The 23,502-nt window shown below is 46.5% G+C and overlaps 1 protein-coding gene across 1 annotated transcript in view; it reads left to right on the top strand.

Annotated features, from left to right (window-relative positions):
- Positions 1-23,502, top strand: part of URB1 (URB1 ribosome biogenesis homolog) — a 62,005-nt gene that overhangs the window by 33,163 nt on the left and 5,340 nt on the right. Inside the window, exons 24-37 of the mRNA XM_069945791.1 lie at positions 4,382-4,568; positions 5,790-5,848; positions 11,998-12,191; positions 14,198-14,308; positions 14,440-14,503; positions 14,831-14,999; positions 17,669-17,771; positions 18,255-18,415; positions 18,510-18,621; positions 18,749-18,855; positions 19,486-19,629; positions 20,177-20,286; positions 22,161-22,349; positions 23,141-23,382. Coding sequence (XP_069801892.1) covers positions 4,382-4,568; positions 5,790-5,848; positions 11,998-12,191; positions 14,198-14,308; positions 14,440-14,503; positions 14,831-14,999; positions 17,669-17,771; positions 18,255-18,415; positions 18,510-18,621; positions 18,749-18,855; positions 19,486-19,629; positions 20,177-20,286; positions 22,161-22,349; positions 23,141-23,382 — 1,952 coding nt within the window. The remainder of the gene's footprint in view (positions 1-4,381; positions 4,569-5,789; positions 5,849-11,997; positions 12,192-14,197; positions 14,309-14,439; positions 14,504-14,830; positions 15,000-17,668; positions 17,772-18,254; positions 18,416-18,509; positions 18,622-18,748; positions 18,856-19,485; positions 19,630-20,176; positions 20,287-22,160; positions 22,350-23,140; positions 23,383-23,502) is intronic.

A 23,502-nucleotide genomic window follows, 5' to 3' on the forward strand; every position in this document is an offset into this window, starting at 1 on the left:
CTGCTACACAGTGTCACGGTAAGTACACGGAACCAGACACGTTACCTGTTTCCAGACAGTGTATCTGTGCTCTGAGCAGAACCCTCTGCTACACAGTGTCATGGTAAGTACACAGAACCAGACACGTTACCTGTTTCCAGACAGTGTATCTGTGCTCTGAGCAGAACCCTCTGCTACACAGTGTCATGGTAAGTACACAGAACCAGACACGTTACCTGTTTCCAGACAGTGTATCTGTGCTCTGAGCAGAACCCTCTGCTACACAGTGTCATGGTAAGTACACAGAACCAGACACGTTACCTGTTTCCAGACAGTGTATCTGTGCTCTGAGCAGAACCCTCTGCTACACAGTATCATGGTAAGTACACGGAACCAGACATGTTACCTGTTTCCAGACAGTGTATCTGTGCCCTGAGCAGAACCCTCTGCTACACAGTGTCACGGTATGTACATGGAACCAGACACGTTACTCGTTGACAAACTATCTCTGAGCAGAACCCTCTGCTACATGGTTTCACAAGCAGGACATGAGACCAGACACATTACCGTTCCTAAGGGGACTACTGTGTTCTTGAGGCAGAATCCTTTGCTAAATGATGTCGCAAGCAGGACATGGAACCAGACACATTACCTATTACTATGCTGTGTTCCTGTGCTCTCACAACAGAACCGTCTGCTACATGGTTTGTTAGACAGGTTATGGGACCAGACTCATCACCCATTGCCAGTCGTTGTTCCGGTGTTACTCAGAGCTTCCAGTCCTGTCACTCACATCACCCATTAGCGGGCGGTGCTTCAGACCTGCCTCTCATCTTCATGACATAGATTCCTTTACTACATGATGTCACAGACATAGAACTGGACATGTTACCCCCTCCCAGGTGGTGGTACAAGGTTATTCAGACCTCTCCCCTCTGCTGCATGATATGGCTCCAACTACATTACCTGTAGTTCGGTGTGCACAGATTGTGGTATTCTGTTACACGATGTAATACACAACCTTCAGGTTTGCTCACTATCCTGGTGATGCTGGGCAGTTCTCGTATCCAGTCCTCATTTACATAGGGACACAGTCCTGATCTCTTCCCTGCTCCCAGGGCACACACTGTAGGCTTCTGTTTACAGGTCTGACCAGGCACGTTACCTGTTTCCAGTCCAGGTATTTGTATCTCTTGAATGCTGGTCTTCTGTTACTTACTGCTTGCAGCTACTCTGCTCGTGTTACCCTGTATATTACCTTTCATCCTCGTAGGACTTCCATGATCTGTGCCTGTCACTTCAGGGGATCATCATGGGGCAACTTGTTACTACACCATGTTGTCTTCTATATGTTTCCACTAACAAGTCTCATTACCTGCTCTCAGGCAGCGTAACCTTGTTGTATTCCTCTTGGGCTGTATCCTTTCTAAAGCCCAAGCATCCTGCTACGTGTCCCACTACACGAGGTACAGAACCCCTCGCTTTACCTGCCCCTGGACTGTTGGACTCTCATACTCTGGTCCTCTGAGTGGCCGGCAGCATACAGATCCGGTCACTATTTCATCCTGGTACTGTCAGGGTAGTTCTTCTGTCCTTTGTCTGGGCATAACTACCATGTTCTGGCATTTGTCTCGCTGGCTGTTCCCCAGTAGTATGGCTTGAATTGCTTAGGCCGTCCCCTCTTTGATCTGGATGAAGTGAGGCCTCTCTGCTCCTCAGGTAAAACAGTAAAGGGTTTCTTCTACCCCTGGTGTATGTAGGACATCAATTGCCTACATGTCTATCACAGTGCTACTTTAGGACTTCTCCTTCTGCATCTGCCTATGGCCAACATGGCAAGTATTTAGTCTTCTCTCTTAGGCAGCTGCAGTGTCACAGGGTGAGGATTTCATGTTTACTGCCTGCACTGTTTCTCTACCATCCTAAGCATAGGTGTATGGTCTCTTCGTGGTCTAGCTTTTCCAGGTGTCCTTGCTTGGCCATATGGACTATGAAGCATTGCTCTCAGTTCAGGGTTTTGCAGTGCTCCCGCTTACACCATTACTCCTTCTCCCTGGCTTAATGCACTGTTGTGCATGACCCCCCCATCCTGGGTTTGGTTTTTTACCACTCAGTCAGAAAATCTTCAAGCAGCCCTTCCCTCCTCCAGGAGGATGGAATATTTAGTATAAGTATCCTCCTGAGGACTGCTATTCCGTAATAGCTTCTTCCGACAGGCAGGTGTGGGTTTCTGACCCTCACTGGCCTCTATGAGCACTCCTGCTTGAATTCCTTGTCCTTGGTCTTGTTGTTGACTGGCCATCCCCCTCCCTTATGTTGTCTCCCATGTGGATTCCTTGAGAACTTAATCCCTTAAGGGTTTCCTCTCCTTGGAAACAGGGTTGTTCACTGGCCCATTCTGGCAGGACTTACATTTGCTGTTCTGCTCTTACCAAGCAACGTCTCTGCTCACCCTTTGAGGCGTTGGTTTCTGGATCTAGTTTACATATGGACTCTAGTCTATGTATTACCTGTTGTGCCCATTGTCCTGTGACAACTCCCATGCCCATCAGCCTTACCTTGACCTCCCTTGACAGTTTTCTTCTGGGACTCCAGGCTCTCGAGTACCTCTAGGCTTCCTTGGAGCGGAGTGTTTTATATGATCAACCTCCTTTCTAAGGCTCTAACAGCCCATGGAGTTGTTTTTTCCCCGGCTTACCGGCTTTCCTCTGCTCCTCTTTTCTGCCGGGCACTGCGGGGTACCAGGTACTACTGTACTCCTTCCAGGACAACTTACTCAAGATTCTGATCTTGTTTTTCCTTCCTTCCCTGGACTGCATTATGCTTGGACAGCTTGATTCTTCTTATTAACATGTGTTTCTCAGATGGGATAACTCATGTCATAGGCCATGGCTTCTCTTGTGCTCAAGTTTTGTCTTCTCAGTGAAGACTGTACTCCTAGGCCCATGGAGCTTCCAGCCTGGCCATTCTTCCCAGCTCCATAGTCAAGGACGCAGCTTCTCCTGCATCTCATGTGGCACCTTCTATGAGAGACGCTCAGTCCTCTCTCTCCTTTATTTGACGCCTTAGACCTCTATGTGCCATGAAACATTTTCCAGTCTCTCCCGTCATGGTTGTATTTGCCTTTTATTCTATTCTACCTCAGAGTAAGTCCCTGCCGCCTGTGGTCACCCACTTGGCTGGGCGTCTGCTTTTTTTCCCCACATCTAGCCTACTAGTTCTGTTGGACTCGATGTTACATCATGTTGCTGGCTTCCAGGACGGACACAACCCACTCTGTCTGCCGTGCAGCACGTTGCTCCAGGGACTAGACATTTTTTCCTTTGCTGCGGACCTGTAGGGGTTTTTCTCTGATGCATTCAGCATCATCCCTTGCTCTATTCCTAGTTGATGGTTGTGTTGGTGCTATTCTGTGCCTTCTCACCAAGCGCTCTTGTCTAGCGGTTATCTTTCCCACCCCATGGACTGCTTTTGGACGTCCCATGGTATCTGTGTCCCCCAATAAGACGCACGAGAAAAGAGGATTTTTTACTCACCGTAAAATCTTTTTCTCGTAGTCTTCATTGGGGGACACAGCACCCACCCATTTTCTTTTGGGGTTTTTCCTCGGTATGGTAGTTTTCTCCGTTTTTGGTGTTATTCCTACTTTACCTGTTCTTGACTTCTCCTACTGCTCTTGTACAAACTGGTTTAGCTCAGTGCCTGTGGGCGGGTATATCCTGCTCAGGAGGAGTCACTTCCTTTGTTTCTCTTAGTGTCAGCGCCTCCTAGTGGCAGCAGCCTATACCATGGTATCTGTGTCCCCCAATGAAGACTACGAGAAAGAGATTTTACGGTGAGTAAAAAATCCTCTTTTTCCCTGGACAACCTCTTTAAAGGGGGGTTATCCAGTTCTAGAAAAACATGACCGCTTTCTTCCAGAAACGGCACCACTCTTGTCCTCAGTTTAGGTGTGGGTTTGCAACTTTGCTCCATAGAAGTGAATGGAACTGAATTGTAATACCACACACGACCTGGGTACAGGGGTGGAGGTGTTTTTGCAATAAAGTAGCTGAACTTTTTCTAATCCCCTCCCTACAGCATCACCACAGGGGAAATAAAGCATTACACGATTCTCACTAAAATCTATTGGCGAACCGGTCTTACAATCTGTGGACATAACTTTGGCCTTTAGAGCGAGAGATGTGCCTTGTAGCCACTACAGCTGATAGAGGAAGAATCCGAATATGGGACTCCTCCCATTACTTCAGAAGGTCCTCATATAGTATTAGGAAATGCCCTTCTAAATGAGACAAACCCTCTAAGAGAACTGCATTTCCGATTTGTGTCCCTTTAAGTGTTAACCGTGGGTCTTGGATCCTCTCCGCCGTCCTAATTCTTTTAATCAATTAACTTCTTACAGATGGGCTCTAGCTGATTGTGTATCTCAAGCTGCAGACTGTGCTGGGGTGAAGGGCTGTTCTTGGCACAGGGCTCTCCTGGCAGCATGTATGAAGTGTCTGACTGCCACATATGGCACCAATAAAGAACTGGAGGAAGCGGTACCGGAAGAGGAGATGGCTCTGCTCTCTCGTCTTAAAGATCTCATGGTAGGAAAAATTAAAAATCAGTGTGTTGGAATAAACCGCTTTGCCAATATGTGTCCTGTACTCCAGTTATTGAATTTTATCAATTAGGATGTAGAACTTTGCGATAAGACTTTCCATGTGTCTTGTTCTCCAGAGGTTGTTTTAAATGGGGTTTCTAGAGGACCTGCCCTTTTAGTATAAAAAAAAAGGTCTGTTAAGTTTGGGAAAAAAAAACAACAACTTTGTAACTTTGTTGAAGGTTCTGGATAACAGGAGAATGAGGCATTTTTTATCTGATAAGGTATATTACATAGTTTCTTATAGTTGCTTGAACTATTTATTGATCTATGCAAAGTTTGCAAATGGGACAGTGCCTATTTAAGCCTGCCTACTTGCCCAAATCCTGTCCTACAGCCGAAAGAGATTAGCAGAAGGGGGTAATCTATGTTTTCTGAAGAATTTTTGCAGGACTGTAGAAATATGCATAAAATTCTGCATACTGACATACAGTGAGTGCATGATCTCTTATTTACTTGTATCAGTAATTTCTAAGTTTAACGGGTCTAGCATATATTTTGTTGGGGGCATGCTAAAAATAAAAGTGATACTCTCTTACCTTAGTCCCCCACGGCTCCCTTGCCACAACCTTCTGGCCCCCCTTGTTCCTGCTTCTAAGACATCTAAGCAAGACCCTGCCTGCTCAGCTAGTCACTTACCACAGTGATGTCTTGTTTCAGGCTGAGTGAGTAGGTCCTTGGAAGCAGGAACAAGTGGTGACTAGAAGGGGTTTGAATGCAGGCTGCAGAGGAAAGCGGTAGGTGAGTACCACTGTGTCTTCACCAAAGTATTTTGATATGGATAACTCCTTTAGTGTTTATGTAAAAGAGTCTGCCAGCAAAAATGTTTATGGCGTAATGTTGCTGTTTCCCCTATGGCTCTCTGCTTCTACTCTGCCAATTCTTTAGGGCAGCAGTTGGGATTATGGATTCTTTAGAAGTGGAATCGTCTTTTAAGTACTGTATTTCTATCTAACTTGCATTTCTACCATTCCTTATATTCCAATGTTCAGTTGGGTGACACCTGTTCTTTACAACTTTTAGAGGAAACGTCTGAAAACTTTTTAAGCCATTCAATTATAAGCCATTCCATTCACTGACCAAAAGCAGCCAGTAATGTGAATAGAAGTGGAGAATAGAAAATTTATTGATTTTTTTTTTTTTTTTTTTTCCTCCCCCCTTGCAGCCTCTAGTTAAGGAAGAAGTCCCACCTGAATGGAACAACCTAGTAAAAAGTGGACTGAAGTAAGTTCAGCGTTACATGACCTGTGATGTGAAGCAGTTTTACGAAGTTTTGAAAATATTACTTTGGCTGTGAACCTGCCATTTATGCTGGTTATCTATAGAAGGTTTAATCCTAGTGTGAAAGTTAGGATGTTTAAATGGTTACTGTCAAACAACTTCCCTCCATGTGATAGCCTATGTGATTCCTTACATATCTGTAAACCGCCTCATTTACCATACTCCTTACCCCTGAAAAACATTGCTCCAAAGTCTTGGCCATTAGGTGTCTCCTTTTTCTGCAATCTAAGAAACACTGTCTGTTAGGGGAAATCTGTCTCCAGTAACAGAAAGACAAGGACAAAACTCAGGAAATAAGGTGTCGGTCATAAGGTGGTCATACACCTCCAGTAACTGACGGCTGAATGATCAGTCGTGTGTCAGTTATCTCTCTTGGTCTCTCGTATAAGGTGTCTGGAGACCTTTTACATGTGCTTTGTGTGGGAGGGACTATTAACAAGACAGGAAGCCACGCAGTGGACCAGGACTGAGAAGGGAGCCATGCTGTGGATTAGGACTGAGAAGGGAGGCATGCTGTGGACTAGGACTGAGAATGGATCCATGCTGTGCTCTAGGACTGAGAAGGGAGCCATGCTGTGGACTAGGACTGAGAAGGGAGCTATGCTGTGGATTAGGACTGAGAAGGGAGCCATGCTGTGGACTAGGACTGAGAAGGGAGCCATGCTGTGGATTAGGACTGAGAAAGAGGCCATGCTGTGGACTAGGACTGAGAAGGGAGCTATGCTGTGGACTAGGACTGAGAAGGGAGCTATGCTGTGGACTAGGACTGAGAAGGGAGCCATGCTGTGGATTAGGACTGAGAAGGGAGCCATGCTGTGGACTAGACTTGAGAAGGGAGCCATGCTGTGCACTAGGACTGAGAAGGGAGCCATGCTGTGCATTAGGACTGAGAAGGGAGCCATGCTGTGCACTAGGACTGAGAAGGGAGCCATGCTGTGCACTAGGACTGAGAAGGGAGCCATGCTGTGCACTAGGACTGAGAAGGGAGCCATGCTGTGCACTAGGACTGAGAAGGGAGCCATGCTGTGGACTAGGACTGAGAAGGGAGCCATGCTGTGGACTAGGACTGAGAAGGGAGCCATGCTGTGGATTAGGACTGAGAAAGAGGCCATGCTGTGGACTAGGACTGAGAAGGGAGCCATGCTGTTGGCTAGGACTGAGAAGGGAGCCATGCTGTGGACTAGGACTGAGAAGGGAGCCATGCTGTGTACTAGGACTGAGAAGGGAGCCATGCTGTGGACTAGGACTGAGAAGGGAGCCATGCTGTGGATTAGGACTGAGAAAGAGGCCATGCTGTGGACTAGGACTGAGAAGGGAGCTATGCTGTGGACTAGGACTGAGAAGGGAGCCATGCTGTGGATTCGGACTGAGAAGGGAGCCATGCTGTGGTCTAGACTTGAGAAGGGAGCCATGCTGTGCACTAGGACTGAGAAGGGAGCCATGCTGGGAACTAGGACTGAGAAGGGAGCCATGCTGTGGACTAGGACTGAGAAGTGAGCCATGCTGTGGATTAGGGCTGAGAAGGGAGCCATGCTGGGGACTAGATTTGAGAAGGGAGCCATGCTGTGCACTAGGACTGAGAAGGGAGCCATGCTGTGCACTAGGACTGAGAAGGGAGCCATGCTGTGGATTAGGACTGAGAAGGGAGCCATGCTGTGCACTAGGACTGAGAAGGGAGCCATGCTGTGCACTAGGACTGAGAAGGGAGCCATGCTGTGCACTAGGACTGAGAAGGGAGCCATGCTGTGCACTAGGACTGAGAAGGGAGCCATGCTGTGCACTAGGACTGAGAAGGGAGCCATGCTGTGCACTAGGACTGAGAAGGGAGCCATGCTGTGCACTAGGACTGAGAAGGGAGCCATGCTGTGCACTAGGACTGAGAAGGGAGCCATGCTGTGCACTAGGACTGAGAAGGGAGCCATGCTGTGCACTAGGACTGAGAAGGGAGCCATGCTGTGTACTAGGACTGAGAAGGGAGCCATGCTGTGCACTAGGACTGAGAAGGGAGCCATGCTGGGAACTAGGACTGAGAAGGGAGCCATGCTGTGCACTAGGACTGAGAAGGGAGCCATGCTGTGCACTAGGACTGAGAAGGGAGCCATGCTGTGCACTAGGACTGAGAAGGGAGCCATGCTGTGCACTAGGACTGAGAAGGGAGCCATGCTGTGCACTAGGACTGAGAAGGGAGCCATGCTGTGCACTAGGACTGAGAAGGGAGCCATGCTGTGCACTAGGACTGAGAAGGGAGCCATGCTGTGTACTGGGACTGAGAAGGGAGCCATGCTGTGCACTAGGACTGAGAAGGGAGCCATGCTGGGAACTAGGACTGAGAAGGGAGCCATGCTGTGCACTAGGACTGAGAAGGGAGCCATGCTGTGGACTAGGCTTGAGAAGGGAGCCACGCTGGGGACTAGGACTGAGAAGGGAGCCACGCTGGGGACTAGGACTGAGAAGGGAGCCACGCTGTGGACTAGGACTGAGAAGGGAGCCACGCTGTGGACTAGGACTGAGAAGGGAGCCACGCTGTGGACAAGGACTGAGAAGGGAGCCATGCTGTGGACTAGGACTGAGAAGGGAGCCATGCTGTGGACAAGGACTGAGAAGGGAGCCATGCTGTGGACAAAGACTGAGAAGGGAGCCATGCTGTGGACAAAGACTGAGAAGGGAGCCATGCTGTGGACAAGGACTGAGAAGGGAGCCATGCTGTGGACAAGGACTGAGAAGGGAGCCATGCTGTGGACAAGGACTGAGAAGGGAGCCATGCTGTGGACAAGGACTGAGAAGGGAGCCATGCTGTGGACAAGGACTGAGAAGGGAGCCATGCTGTGGACAAGGACTGAGAAGGGAGCCATGCTGTGGACTAGGACTGAGAAGGGAGCCATGCTGTGGACAAGGACTGAGAAGGGAGCCATGCTGTGGACAAGGACTGAGAAGGGAGCCATGCTGTGGACTAGGACTGAGAAGGGAGCCATGCTGTGGACAAGGACTGAGAAGGGAGCCATGCTGTGGACAAGGACTGAGAAGGGAGCCATGCTGTGGACTAGGACTGAAAAGGGAGCCATGCTGTGGATTAGGACTGAGAAAGAGGCCATGCTGTGGACTAGGACTGAGAAGGGAGCCATGCTGTGCACTAGGACTGAAAAGGGAGCCATGCTGTGCACTAGGACTGAGAAGGGAGCCATGCTGTGGACAAGGACTGAGAAGGGAGCCATGCTGTGGACTAGGACTGAGAAGGGAGCCATGCTGTGGACTAGGCTTGAGAAGGGAGCCATGCTGTGGACTAGGACTGAGAAGGGAGCCATGCTGTGGACTAGGACTGAGAAGGGAGCCATGCTGTGGACAAGGACTGAGAAGGGAGCCATGCTGTGGACAAGGACTGAGAAGGGAGCCATGCTGTGGACAAGGACTGAGAAGGGAGCCATGCTGTGGACAAGGACTGAGAAGGGAGCCATGCTGTGGACTAGGACTGAGAAGGGAGCCATGCTGTGGACTAGGACTGAGAAGGGAGCCATGCTGTGGACTAGGACTGAGAAGGGAGCCATGCTGTGCACTAGGACTGAGAAGGGAGCCATGCTGTGCACTAGGACTGAGAAGGGAGCCATGCTGTGGACTAGGACTGAGAAGGGAGCCATGCTGTGGACTAGGACTGAGAAGGGAGCCATGCTGTGCACTAGGACTGAGAAGGGAGCCATGCTGTGGACAAGGACTGAGAAGGGAGCCATGCTGTGGACAAGGACTGAGAAGGGAGCCATGCTGTGGATTAGGACTGAGAAGGGAGCCATGCTGTGGACTAGGACTGAGAAGTGAGCCATGCTGTGGACTAGGACTGATAAGGGAGCCATGCTGTGGACAAGGACTGAGAAGGGAGCCATGCTGTGGACTAGGACTGAGAAGGGAGCCATGCTGTGGAGAAGGACTGAGAAGGGAGCCATGCTGTGGACTAGGACTGAGAAGGGAGCAATGCTGTGCACTAGGACTGAGAAGGGGGCCATGCTGTGCACTAGGACTGAGAAGGGAGCCATGCTGTGGACTAGGACTGAGAAGGGAGCCATGCTGTGGACTAGGACTGAGAAGGGAGCCATGCTGTGGACTAGGACTGAGAAGGGAGCCATGCTGTGGACTAGGACTGAGAAGGGAGCCATGCTGTGGACAAGGACTGAGAAGGGAGCCATGCTGTGCACTAGGACTGAGAAGGGAGCCATGCTGTGGACTAGGACTGAGAAGGGAGCCATGCTGTGGACTAGGACTGAGAAGGGAGCCATGCTGTGGACAAGGACTGAGAAGGGAGCCATGCTGTGGACAAGGACTGAGAAGGGAGCCATGCTGTGGACTAGGACTGAGATGGGAGCCATGCTGTGGACTAGGACTGAGAAGGGAGCCATGCTGTGGACTAGGACTGAGAAGGGAGCTATGCTGTGGACTAGGACTGAGAAGGGAGCCATGCTGTGTACTAGGACTGAGAAGGGAGCCATGCTGTGGACTAGGACTGAGAAGGGAGCCATGCTGTGGACTAGGACTGAGAAGGGAGCCATGCTGTGGACTAGGACTGAGAAGGGAGCCATGCTGTGGATTAGGACTGAGAAGGGAGCCATGCTGTGGATTAGGACTGAGAAGGGAGCCATGCTGTGGACTAGACTTGAGAAGGGAGCCATGCTGTGCACTAGGACTGAGAAGGGAGCCATGCTGTGCACTAGGACTGAGAAGGGAGCCATGCTGTGCACTAGGACTGAGAAGGGAGCCATGCTGTGCACTAGGACTGAGAAGGGAGCCATGCTGTGGACTAGGACTGAGATGGGAGCCATGCTGTGGACAAGGACTGAGAAGGGAGCCATGCTGTGGACTAGGACTGAGAAGGGAGCCATGCTGGGGACTAGGACTGAGAAGGGAGCCATGCTGTGGACTAGGCTTGAGAAGGGAGCCATGCTGGGGACTAGGACTGAGAAGGGAGCCATGCTGTGGACTAGGACTGAGAAGGGAGCCATGCTGTGGACTAGGACTGAGAAGGGAGCCATGCTGTGGACAAGGACTGAGAAGGGAGCCATGCTGTGGACAAGGACTGAGAAGGGAGCCATGCTGTGGACAAGGACTGAGAAGGGAGCCATGCTGTGGACTAGGACTGAGAAGGGAGCCATGCTGTGGACTAGGACTGAGAAGGGAGCAATGCTGTGGACTAGGACTGTGATGGGAAGGCGTGCTGGGTACCAGAGATGAGAGGAAAGCCATGCTAGAGACCAGGAATGAGATGGAGAGCTATGCTAGGGAACAGGACTTAGATGCAGGGCCGTAAAAACAGCTGCTGCTGCCCTGGGCTCTAATCCTGAAGACGCCCCATCTTGGGGAGCGTGATTTCGGCCACATGCATTTCTCTACCTGTAGAAACATTGTCTGAATCACATTTTCATGGTTTTTAACTGCTTAAAACATAAACATAAATGATTAGAGCCGTATGCATATTGTCTGAAGGAATTCCCACCACAGGATTGGTAGATTGGTAGGTAAGACCTGACCAATACCACCACACCAGGCTGGCAAGTCTGAACGGGAGGTGGGAGACTAAAAAAAATGTAATTAAAAAAAAAAAGTTGTTCCCCCCCCCCCCCCCCCTGCAAGGTGCTGCCCTAGGCACCGGACCACGGGTGCCTAGTGGTAAATACGGCCCTGCTTAGATGCTATGCTGGGCACTAGAAGAGAGATGGGAGGCTATGCTGGGCACTAGAAGAGAGGTGGGAGGCTATGCTGGGCACTAGAAGAGAGATGGGAGTCTATGCTGGGCACTAGAAGAGAGATGGGAGGCTATGCTGGGCACTAGAAGAGAGGTGGGAGGCTATGCTGGGCACTAGAAGAGAGGTGGGAGGCTATGCTGGGCACTAGAAGAGAGATGGGAGGCTATGCTGGGCACTAGAAGAGAGATGGGAGGCTATGCTGGGCACTAGAAGAGAGGTGGGAGGCTATGCTGGGCACTAGAAGAGAGATGGGAGGCTATGCTGTGGACTAGAAGAGAGATGGGAGGCTATGCTGGGGATTAGTAGAGAGATTGGAAGCCACGCTGATGGACTTAGCGGATATCACTTCATCTCCTGTACTTTTTGTAGGTATCGCTATAAGGACTGTGCATTTCTCGAAGCTTTGCGTGCAGGAATCGAGCAGTGGTATGGACCGGACGGCCCCTGTACCAAGGATCTAGTGGAGCTTTCGGTCATCCACATGATGGTGACACAACATTCACTGTTTCTACCCAGTTTCTTGCGCTCCAGAGACGAGGAGAGCTCCTGCAACGTCCTTCGAGGTTCGTCTCTCATTATGTCATGGACGGCTGCCTGCATCCCAGGCTTGCGTCATTTCATTGTCCGTGTCTTTATGGCATCTCCGTGGCAACGACTGCTCCAATTCACGCCTCTGTTACAGTGACCTTATAAATAGCAGTTTATTATGAAAGAGAAGCACACGGCCCCCGGCGGCCAATCACATGGCTGGAATAGTCTATTTGTAGATCAGGATAGCAGAGCTATAATAGCCGTCATGTCGCTGTGTGCTTTACCAGAGATTGTGTAACATCATTGCTGGGATATTGCTAGAACGGACTGGAGACAAGGCAGCCGACTGATTGTAATAACTAGTCCGTTTACCTCGGCACCATTAGGGTGTGTTCACACATTCAGGTTTTTAATTGCAGTTATTGAATACAAAGTCAGAAGTGGATCATTGCAATTAAAAACCTTAAAGTGTGAACACATCCTCTTATAAGCGGCCAAAAGAGGGGTCTCAATTTGAGTATTATGTAACATAATGGTGTTATCCAGGCTCAGTAAAACATGGCCACGTTCTCTCAGAAACAGCATCACTCTTGTCCTTTGTTTTGGCTTTGGATTTTGCAGCTCAGTTCCATTAGAGTGAATGGCTTTGAATTGTAATACCTCACACAACCTGAGGACAGGTGTGGCACTTTTTTTGCAGGAAGGTAGCTGTACTTTTTCTATTACTGGATAACTCCTTTAAATGCTGCATGCAAAGGACATGTGAGACAGCACATATACATTGATTTGTGTACACAGGGGGCTATTTGATGCTTTATGGGCATTTATGTCTTTAAAGAAACCCTCTAGGAAAAACTACTGTTATACCTAGTGCAGGGCATGAGAGGGCGAAGCATGGCACAGATATTCAAAGGCAATTCTTGTGTCTTTCCCTGCCCCCTTTAGGCACTGCACTAGCTTTTTGTTACTGGAATGAAAACATGCTGCTTTCTTCCAAGAACAGCGCTACCTCTGTCCTTAGGTTGTAAATGGTATTACAACTTTGCTGCATTTACTATTGTGGAGCTGAGCTGTAATGCCACACACAAACTGAGGACAAGAGTGGTGCTTTTTTTTCTAAAAGAAAGCAACTATTTTTTTCTAATTCTGGATAACCTCTAGTGTCACTGATTTAATTTTTTTTTTTAGTACAGGCGATTTTAAGAAACTTTGTAATTGGGTTTATTAAGCTAATATGCCATTATCTGCAGTCAGAAAGACTTTCCCCAGGCCCCCCCTCCCTTCTTTCTCTCATCCACTGTTCATTATCAGGAAATCTCGTCTCTTTTACATCAGTCGGGCCCGCCCTGTCTGTTCAATGGAGAGGGGAGGAGGAAGGAGGGAGATTAGTCGGCAGCAGAGAACAAATGATAACACAGTGGGAACTGTGTGAAAGCAGATATTAAGAGGTGAAAGAGGTCAATGCTGACCTCAGAGGAGAGAGCCTGGTGATGTAGCTATAAATTAACTCTTTGTTGTCCTGTTTTGGTGCCTCATCTCCCTCCACCCCCTCCCCTCTCCATAGAGAACAATGAAGAAAGGGGGGAGAGCTTCAAACTGCTTTTTCATGATAAAAATGCTTTTGGCTAATAAATCCAATTACAAAGTTTCTTAAAATTGCCTGTACTATTGATTTCTGCAAAAAAATTTAAAACGATAGTGACACTTTAAGACACAATTGTCCAGTGTAAGCATTAAAGCTGTCGGTTCTTTGGACTTCGATACAAATACTTAGTTTAGTATAATCATTCTCAACACTAAAATGATACTTAGCCACAAGTAACAATTATGTTAGTGCAGTGCTCTTTCCATGCATTCTAATAACAGTAAGCAAGGGGTGCATAAAGCGTCACTGGCTCACTGCTTTGTAAGTGAAGCAGGTTACTCCTGTCTCCTGCTCCACTTACTGCACAGAGTTTCCTGCAGAAATCAGCTCTGGCTCAAGATGTAAACATGGCCAAATGACTTGATTTGGATTATAACACACTTTATCTTGCAGAAAACATGGCTGACCTACTAAGAGGGATCGTCACTAAGCAGCCATCTCTATGTGACAAAAACCATTTTGCTGCAATGCTTGGGGCCTATGGAGCCACCCTCAGTGTTACAGGTAATGTCCAGGTGATTGGATTCATATAGTTATGTATGTCTGGATTCTGTGAACATGTATGGATCTGTCTATATTGATATTTGTACAGCTCTAATGGTCGCCTAACCACAGGTTATATTGTTGTGTTCTAGACCAGAAGATCTTGTTCCTGCTGCAGGCCTATGAGCAGAACAATGTGAGCCTCACTGACTTCAGGTAAAACAACGGGACACATAGGCCTGTACTTATACTTATGCTTGTGCTGCCTCTCTGTATACAGTGTTATTGTTGTGTGTAACAGGGATAGAAAACTATAGCCGCTTTCTTAGAGAAACAGCTCCATGCTTGTCCTCAGGTTGTGTCAGGTATTGCAGCTTTTAGAGCTGGGTTGTAATACCACATGCAACCTTAGGACAGGGGTGGCACTGTTTTTATGAGAAAGCAGCAATGTTTTTCTAATTCTGGATGTTTAGCCATGTAGGATTGTTCATTATATGCATAAGTAGCATGACTTGGATTGAATACCCTCCTCTCTACCTGCAGATTGCTGCTGTGGGGCCCAGCTGCTGTGGAGCATCACAAGACCCGGAAAAGCCTGGGAAAATCTCTGTGGCAGCAGCCGAGCATGGAGGAAATCCTCACCTTGTTAGACAGAGAAAAGATGATGAAAACTGTTCTAAACTTCCCGCTACATCGGAAGCTGACCGCTGAGGTAGTGAGCATTATAAATCACATTATTCATTTTATGCCTCTGGTACATCAGGTGGTTTTCCAGTCTGTAGACAGCTGTTTCACGTTTGTTTCCTCATTTTAGTGATAGATCCGCAGTCATGATCTAAGGCTTTTTAATAGAGTCAAACAGGGAATTAAAGGAAAAGTTGACTCCTTTAAGAAGCCTTAGAGCATGACTGGGGATTTAACACTGAAAGAGGGGCAACGACTCTGAAACGGCTGTCTACAGAAGGGTCACCTCTCCTGGGGAGATTCTGGCTGTGTTTATTAAATCCCCATTTATATTTTAAGGCTTCCTAAAGGAGTTAAATAATGATTTGAAGGGAAAATTACCTCCAAAAGATTGGGTCAGAGAGCTTCTTTTGCATATCCTGCTTCCTAGATACAATAGGAGGTGACTTTATTAAGGCAAGCGTTTCTTCAGTCCAATGACAACAGTGAACTGCGCCAACTCTCTCACTAAGCCCCACCCACATAAAATAGTTATCTGGGATTAGAAAAAAACAAAACACTATTACTTTCTTACAAAAACAGCGCCAACCCTGTCCTCAGGTTTTGTGTGGTATTACAACTCGGCTCCATTCACTTCAGAGGAACTGTACTGCAAAAACCCACCTCCAAACTGAGTCCTGGATAACCCCTTTAAAACTTTAGTATGACACAGAACTAGCAAACCAGTCTTGTTTAAGTTCCACTATGTGTGGTCTGTTTCTCTAGTAATAAATTGGTGGACAGATAGAAAGGTATAAGATGAAACAGCAAGATCAGACTACACAGGGATTATTTGTAGTCTGTAACCATGGAGGCACATGTCTGCCTAGTAGCTGTATTCACAATTGGGGATATATTTTAATGTATTTTTTTTTTAAATATAATTTTTCCAGATGCGACCGTCCAGCTGTTGCAGAACTACAATTCCCATCATGCCAGGACAGGTGAAGACAGTTAAAGCCAAAGCTTTGGCTGTCCAGGCAAGATGGGAATTGTAGTTCTGCAACAGCTGGAGGGTCTCAGTTGCACATCCCTGTTCTAGAGGCATTGGAACAATACAAATATGAGACTGGTCAGTGCTTTTTCCCTGTAACAGAACTCCCCTGTGTCATCTTCATAGTTGAGTGAATGGTGATGGGTCCTCAAAGATGGAGGCTGAACCGCGTGGGCGCAGGGATGCAAAGTGCGTGCAGAGTATGGTGTAAATGGGTGCAGACAGTTTATCGAGCAGAGTAGTCCATTCACAATATGGACAGAATCTCATTTTCTCTGTTGTGAATGCTGAGCTGTTCTTTGGTGACTCACAGTATTGTACAATAGCTTCTCCAGTCCGGTCATCACTCTCATTATTGGGAGCGTAGTCATTGTGAAAGGTGTGCTGTCACCCCGTCAGTGGTTTCTATAATGAGCTGGCTGATAACAGGGAACTATAGAAGGGTACGTGTTCCATTAACAGAAAGGAGCATCCATGGCAGAATGTGCATTTTACTGAGGGATCATTGTCCTTGTGCGCTCTGTGAATGAGAATTAATGACACAATGATGATGAGAGCTCCTAGTACGCTGCTGGATATCCATGAAGGACGTCGTACTGAAATACATGCTGAGACGTCACTCGGTCATAACCTTACAGCTGGCATAGTGTAGGAGCGAGCAGCCCGGGCGCCTCTGCCGTCACTGACCTTTACTGGTGCAACGTGAAGATCGGGAAGCAGAGCTCATGACGTACACAGCTCTGCCTTGGCATTTTATATTGCAAAAATGTTAAAGGAGACTTGTCACAGGGGTGCAGTTCTCTCCACGACCAGGAGTGGTGCTATGCTGGAAAACTGTACTTGGCATTACACCAGATCTGCAATCCCTTCCTCCTTATGGTAGAAGCTGGACCCCTCCAGATAATGAAATATGTAAGAGAGGAACACCCCCTTTAAGCATTACCCATAAGGTGTAACTATGTAATAAAGTTCTTGCAAGTAATACTCTAATACTAAATTATCCTAGAAGTTATCCAGCAACTGAGCCTTACATTTCTCTGTAAGGTTACACAAAACATCTACAATCAGATTGTGTGTCCAGATATTATCACATACTTTTTGTTATGGCGCCCCCTGGTGTTGTTTTCAATTCCGTTACAAAACAGCCACCTAAAGTGTTCGGAGCGTTTTAGACAAAGCGGATGCTTGATGGCTGGAATCAATCTTGACACTCGTGTACAAGAGGATGCAATTGGCGGGACTTCTCTACTAGGCATGTGTGACCACATTCACTGGACACATTAAAGGGGTTATCGAGCACTACAAAAACATGGCCACTTTTCCCCCTCTCGTCTTCAGTTCAGGTGTGGTTTGCAATTAAGCTCCATTTATTTTAATGGAACTGAGTTTGAAACCCCACCCAATCTGGAGACGAGGGGGGGGGGGGGGGGGAAGTGGCCATGTTTTTGTAGCTCTGGATAACCCCTTTAAGTGGACACTCTGGGAGGGAATTGAATGAACTCTAGGGGTGTAATAACTGTTATGTATTAGTGATATCTAGACACAGGAGACAAAGAAACCTTCTCCGTAGGTTCACAAGTTTAACATCATGACCTGAGAAAGTGATCGCTTCCTGTTTAATAATTTCTAAAGTTTTTTTTTTTTAATTCACATTTCCCTTCTAGCCTGGGAAGTTCATCTTGTATGAAGATCGGGCCATAGAAGACTTACACAATATCTATGATCCTTGCTTTTTATTGCCACTCTTCAGTGAACTGCTCAGACCAGGTAACTTGTCCCCATTGACATAGGGCTACAGTAAAAGAACTGATTGCTATAGTGTCAACCTCAAATGAGGGAGCGCAGGTACTTACTACCTCTTCTTTATGGAGGTAAATAAGGGCCGTATTGCAATGGAACACAAGGGACAGCTGCCCAGAACCTTATGGGTGGTCAGAGATGAGCAGGAAGCCTTTATTTATCTTTCATTCAAAACCTGGAGATAGAGAGAGGCCCATAGATTGTACTAACCCAGCTCAACCATAATTACCATAACCAATAATACCCATAACGTGTGTTGTCTTGTTGTCTTGGTGTCTCTGTTACCAGAGACAGACTTAGTCTAACAACAGGGAATATGTAGCAGAGTGCAAAGAACAGAGACACCTAGTGGACAAGTGGACTTTTTTTTTTTTTTTTTTCATAAATGAAGGATATGTTAGGAATCCCATTAGTAACCTGTTAGTGACCATTGCCATTTGTCATGTACAGAGCTCGTGGTGGACTGTATGAAGTTTGTGGAGATGAACGCGCTGGGGCTCACCATGGCTGCGCTCAGTAGTTACGATTACAGCATGAGAGCCGCTGCTTATCACATCCTGGGCTCCTTCGTCTCTCACATGGAAGGAGCCCGCTTCAGAGATAAGACGCAGGTAAGGATGTCTGTCCCCATACACATTAGAGACATTTTTCCATTTTGTTTGATCGCTTAATATATAGACATAATGCTTCTCTGATCTATTCCAGCTTCAGTGCCTACTAGATGTAATAAAGAATGGAATCCGCCAGGAGAACATAAGGCTGCCCTTCACATTGAGTCTCTATGGCGCTAGGGCTGCCCAGGTGCTCCTGAGACCAGGTATTATGGGGGAATGTTATATCATGGTGGCATCTCCAGTGTATAATAAGCCAGTGGAACTTAGAAGAATAAGTGGGCTGCGTATACATTTTCCTGCTATAACAGTGCTACTTGTCTCCGGGAACAGAGGAACATATGTACATCCGGACAACCAGGTTCCTGTTGTCTCATGAATACTTGGACCTGAGGAAAGTTCCAGATTTCTACAGACTGTTCTATAGCTCTGACGTAGAGGTAGGTTTCTAGGTCCTGTGTACAGATCTATCTATCTATCTGACTGTCAGTGTGTACCATGGTGGGGGTTTAGGAGCTGACTATATATGTATACGAATATACGATGTATATAAATTTAAACGATAATCGGTCTGTGTAATTGCAGGCAACGATCGAAAAATCGTTCATATGTCGTTGATCACTGATTTAGCTCTGAACCTAAAATTATCGTTAATCGTTCGCTGTAATTCCACATTCGTTCACTTAAGTTCCGCATTTGTTCACTAATCGTTCAGTGTAATTGCACATTGTCCATTGTTTTGCTGGGATCAGAAGGAATAAACGATCGTAGTAACGATTGTAACTAACGACCATCTTTCTGTGTAATATGGTGATCGATTTCAGGTTAATGATAAACAATCTTATTTGCGATCGTTAATCGTTAGTCGTTAATCGTTAAAAATCGTTCCCGGTAGTAGTACCCTAAGCGTCAAAGGTTCTGCCAGTGGGGGCTGCAGGCAGCTAGCAGAGGATTTAGATCTTTGTATCAGGAAAACCAAGGCTTTATTCAGATATTCAGCTCATGTCATGACGTTTGGGTCTCTAGGTTTTTTGTGACTCACACTTTTTCTTTTTCTGTTCCATGACCAGCATAAGGTGGAGCGGGAATGGATTCTTTCTATATTAAGTGATGGGATGAGGGACAAGTATTGCTACGAGCTGTATGATTTCCAGAGGATTTTCATGGTCATCATGTGTTACTACAACAGTCCCCTGTGTGATGAGACCTCTCAGGTAATCAGGTTGTGTATGGTGGTATAGCCCAATGGGAATGTATTGGGACTAATCTGTAGTTTTTATGTAAATGAAAGCTGAAGCATATTTACTAGACTGTATTCACACATGTGTAACAAAAAAACTGCTTCCATGTGTAATTCAGCCAGACTACAGAGCTAGGGAACTGAATGCATCATTGTGATCTATGATGCTGTCCGTGCAGGTCTGTAGATTCTTGGTCGGGCGAGGGATTCGATGTTTACATTTTGTATTACACATGTGTGAATGCATCCCCATTTTTGTGATTGCATGTAAATTGGATATAAAAAAAACCTCAAATCACCTGCATTAGATTGTGAGTATTCATTAAGGTTTCAGACACAGAATCCCCTACGTGTGGATGGGATCTTATGTTTTTCTGTCTGATGGTGGGTTATTAGTGCATATTAGGGGGGGGATTAAGCCAGTACCGCACGGTTTCATAGGATGTATTATCAAGATAGTCTGCATTGTTGAAATGAATTGCTTCCGTCTACTATGATGTCTCTTCTTTCTCCTCTATCAGACTCTTGTCATGGATGTGTTTATGAAAGCTTCTAAAATCCCCAAAGCTGCGTATGAAGTGATTCGAGACCACAGCCTTCTCACCTGGATACAGAATATACTGGGAAAGTGGTAGGTTATATAGGGCAGTTCTGTCATGTCTGCTTGTGGAGCTGCATGTTCAGAGCACAGTCTGAGCCTTTGTACTTGTATCTTCACCCTCTCCTTCTCTCTGGTATACACTGGTATAGTTCTGCAAACTTTGATCTTGAGAGAATGTAGCTCTAAACTCGCCTCATGCTTAAAGGGGGTCTGAGCTGCTTGTTGTCGGGCAGGAGAAGCAGAGCAGATCAATAAACAACGTGCAAAATTTTTTATTAGAACTTCTAATCTTAAAGGGAAAAAATCACTAGAAAAACAGCTATGCAGCTAGACATACATTGTTATAAAACCTCCTGCACTGTTTTTGAACACATAATTGATCGCCATCAGCTTCCCTCATAGCCCCCAAAAAACGACATGGAGGGTCCATCCTGTAATGTCCCCTGAGCGCTGATGTCATTGCTGGACTGGATTTGCACAGCACATCGACATCCAATCCACACATGGTGTTTCAGGTACTGAGCATGTCCGGCCCAGTGATGATGTTGGTGCTTAGAGGACCTAACAGAACGGCCTCTCTGTGATGCTGCAGGCTCCTCCACTCCCAGAGAGGTGGGATTAGAAGAAGAACTTTTGCGGCAGCCATGACTACTTAATTACTGAGGACCGCCCACATGATAACATGTCATTTTCATATGGCGCAGGAAATTTTCAAAGTTTTTCTGGGGTTATGAAGGAAGCTGATAGCGATCAATTATATGTTCGTAAACTGTGCGGGGGCTTTATAACAAAGTATGAATAGCTGCGTAGCCGTTTTTCTAGTGATTGGTTCCCTTTAGGCTAAATTCACACAGACGGATCCGCTGCAGATTCCTGCCCTGTAAAATCTATGGGCTCGCAGCTGCGAGTATGTCGGGAGACCGCCTGTTAACCCACGGCCGGCCAGAGCTCATACATATCCTGCTCCGTGATCTGGCTTGCTTCAGGGGTGCATGTCACGCTCAGCCAATCAGTGTGCTGCGTCGGGGCAACGCACTGATTGAGATAGAGATCACTGCTGTATACATAATACAGCACTGATTGATTAGATCAGAGCTATATTAGCCCAGATCTACAGATTGCTGAGCTGGGATCAGTGTCAGTTGCGACTCTGAGGCCGGGTGAAATGAAGGGATCTCCCCTCTGCAATTCTTTTTTTTGGATGCCCTGCAATAGTTATGAACAGGGTTGTCATGCTGTAAACACCAGCAGTAGTCTGCCGTCATGTTTGTGTTCCATCTGCCCTGATATCTATGTTCCATAAATATATATAGCTGCAAAATGCCGACATCAGCAGTTTTTTAACTACGGTACTTATTCAGTTGTCTTCTATTTAGTTATACCTATTGCAAATCTTTCTGCACACTATAATTATATATAATGTTACGTTAAAACTGCAAAAGTTTACTAGTAAACAGCGTTTTGAGGAAAAACTGCCCGTGACTGAAGGAAGCGGATGTTATTTTTGGATTCCGCACCCCAAAATACATAAGGATCACGATATCTTGTAGTCAGCAAAATTGATGTATACCAGTGTAACTCCACTCACTTGACTCCTAAGAATGAGCCAAGTCTTTAAATTAAGAAATTCCTAAGTTTAAATTAATATTTTCCTATTGCTGACATATGAGAGAGAAGAGATATGGGCCAGGCCCATCTACTAAAGGGAAGGGGGCCCTGTGACCCCCCCAAACACTTGTTGCAAAACTGCAATTCCCTCCATGCTTGGACAACCAAAGCTGAAGCTTCGCCTGTCCAGACATGATTGGAGTTAAAGCTTTTCCAGACCAATGGGCTTTTGGGCTTTTGCCTTATAGGATTTTTACTACAATTTGCCCTCAGAGCTGGATACTTTATTTTGGCAGGTATGTGGAAAATAAAACCCTGGGCACTGTGGTAACCTTACTGAACAACTTGTGGTTTACTAATCTTGGAAAGAAAGAGAAGGCCAAGTCTAAAGAAGAACAAGATAGCGGAGTGCAAGAAAAGCTTCTTCCTCTCCACCTGGTGAACGAGTTTCTTTCAGTGTTATTGATCCTTCTCAGACACATCCGGTGAGTGGCAGTCAAGATTTTCAAACTCTGCATTTAATTTCCAGTGCCTGGAGAAGATGGATGAAGCCCAAGGAAGTTCTGGTAAACGGACAGTCCTAGGGCTACATCCATCTTCTCCATACTACAAGAATCAAACGTTTATAGTTCAGGTTCAGACAGGTTCGCTCACCTCTATTTGTAAGGTTTGTAACGTTAAATGGTGTTGGTTTGCAGCTCCTTTACAAGAACATGGGATTGTGCATACACAGTAGTGACTTCCGCAAAGACAACGGGAGGTAGCACTTTGTCAAACTGCGGTCCTCCAGCTGTTGCAAAACTAGTTCCCATCATTTGCCTGGACAGCAAAAATGTCGGCTTTGTCTGTTCATGATGATGATAATATTAATTTTGCAATAGCTTAAGGATAGAGTTTGACACTCCTGCAGTAAGAGGAGACAAGTGATATTAGGGTAAGGGTATTTGTGGCAAACACACTTAACCAGGTGAGTTGCCCATCATTCGCAAGTTGGAAGGTAGAGGAGTTATCCAGGCTTAGGAAAACATGACCGCTTTCTTCCAGAAACAGCACCTCTCATGTCCTAAGTGAATAGAGCCCAGTTGTAATACCAGTAGCAACCCCAGGACATATGTGGTGCTGTTTTTGGAAGAAAGCTGCTGTTTTCCTAATCCTAGATTAACCCCCATGTGGTGCTGTCTATTTATCAACAGATTACTGGAATATTGTGTGAACAGAGCCTAAGTGATCCTTATTACATTGTGTTCTGTTTTTCTTTTTTTCTTTTTTTTTATAGGACAAATTTAGACAGCCTCCACATTAATCAGTATTTTGGAACATTAAGCTCAGTTCTGAGATACCGCAGAAGGGTCCTGGATGCCTTTGAAGCAATGGGTCGCTTTGTGATTAACCGAGATATCTTCTCAAGCAGTAAAGCATTGTTACTGCTGCAAAAGTGGAGTCTTATCGAGAAGGACCTAGATCTGCAGGAGAGACTGAACAGTCTGGCCAAGGAATACAGAATCAAGGAACTGAAAAGTAAGTTGGAAAGTGTATGACTTCATATTTATCTGCCTGTGTATAGTTGTCCTAATGCACAATACTCAAGACTGTTCTTAACCTGTTGACAACACAGGACGTGCATGCTGGTCCTGATGC

This window comes from Dendropsophus ebraccatus, chromosome 11 (genome assembly GCF_027789765.1).
Source record: "Dendropsophus ebraccatus isolate aDenEbr1 chromosome 11, aDenEbr1.pat, whole genome shotgun sequence".
NCBI classification, from domain to species: Eukaryota; Metazoa; Chordata; class Amphibia; order Anura; family Hylidae; genus Dendropsophus; species Dendropsophus ebraccatus.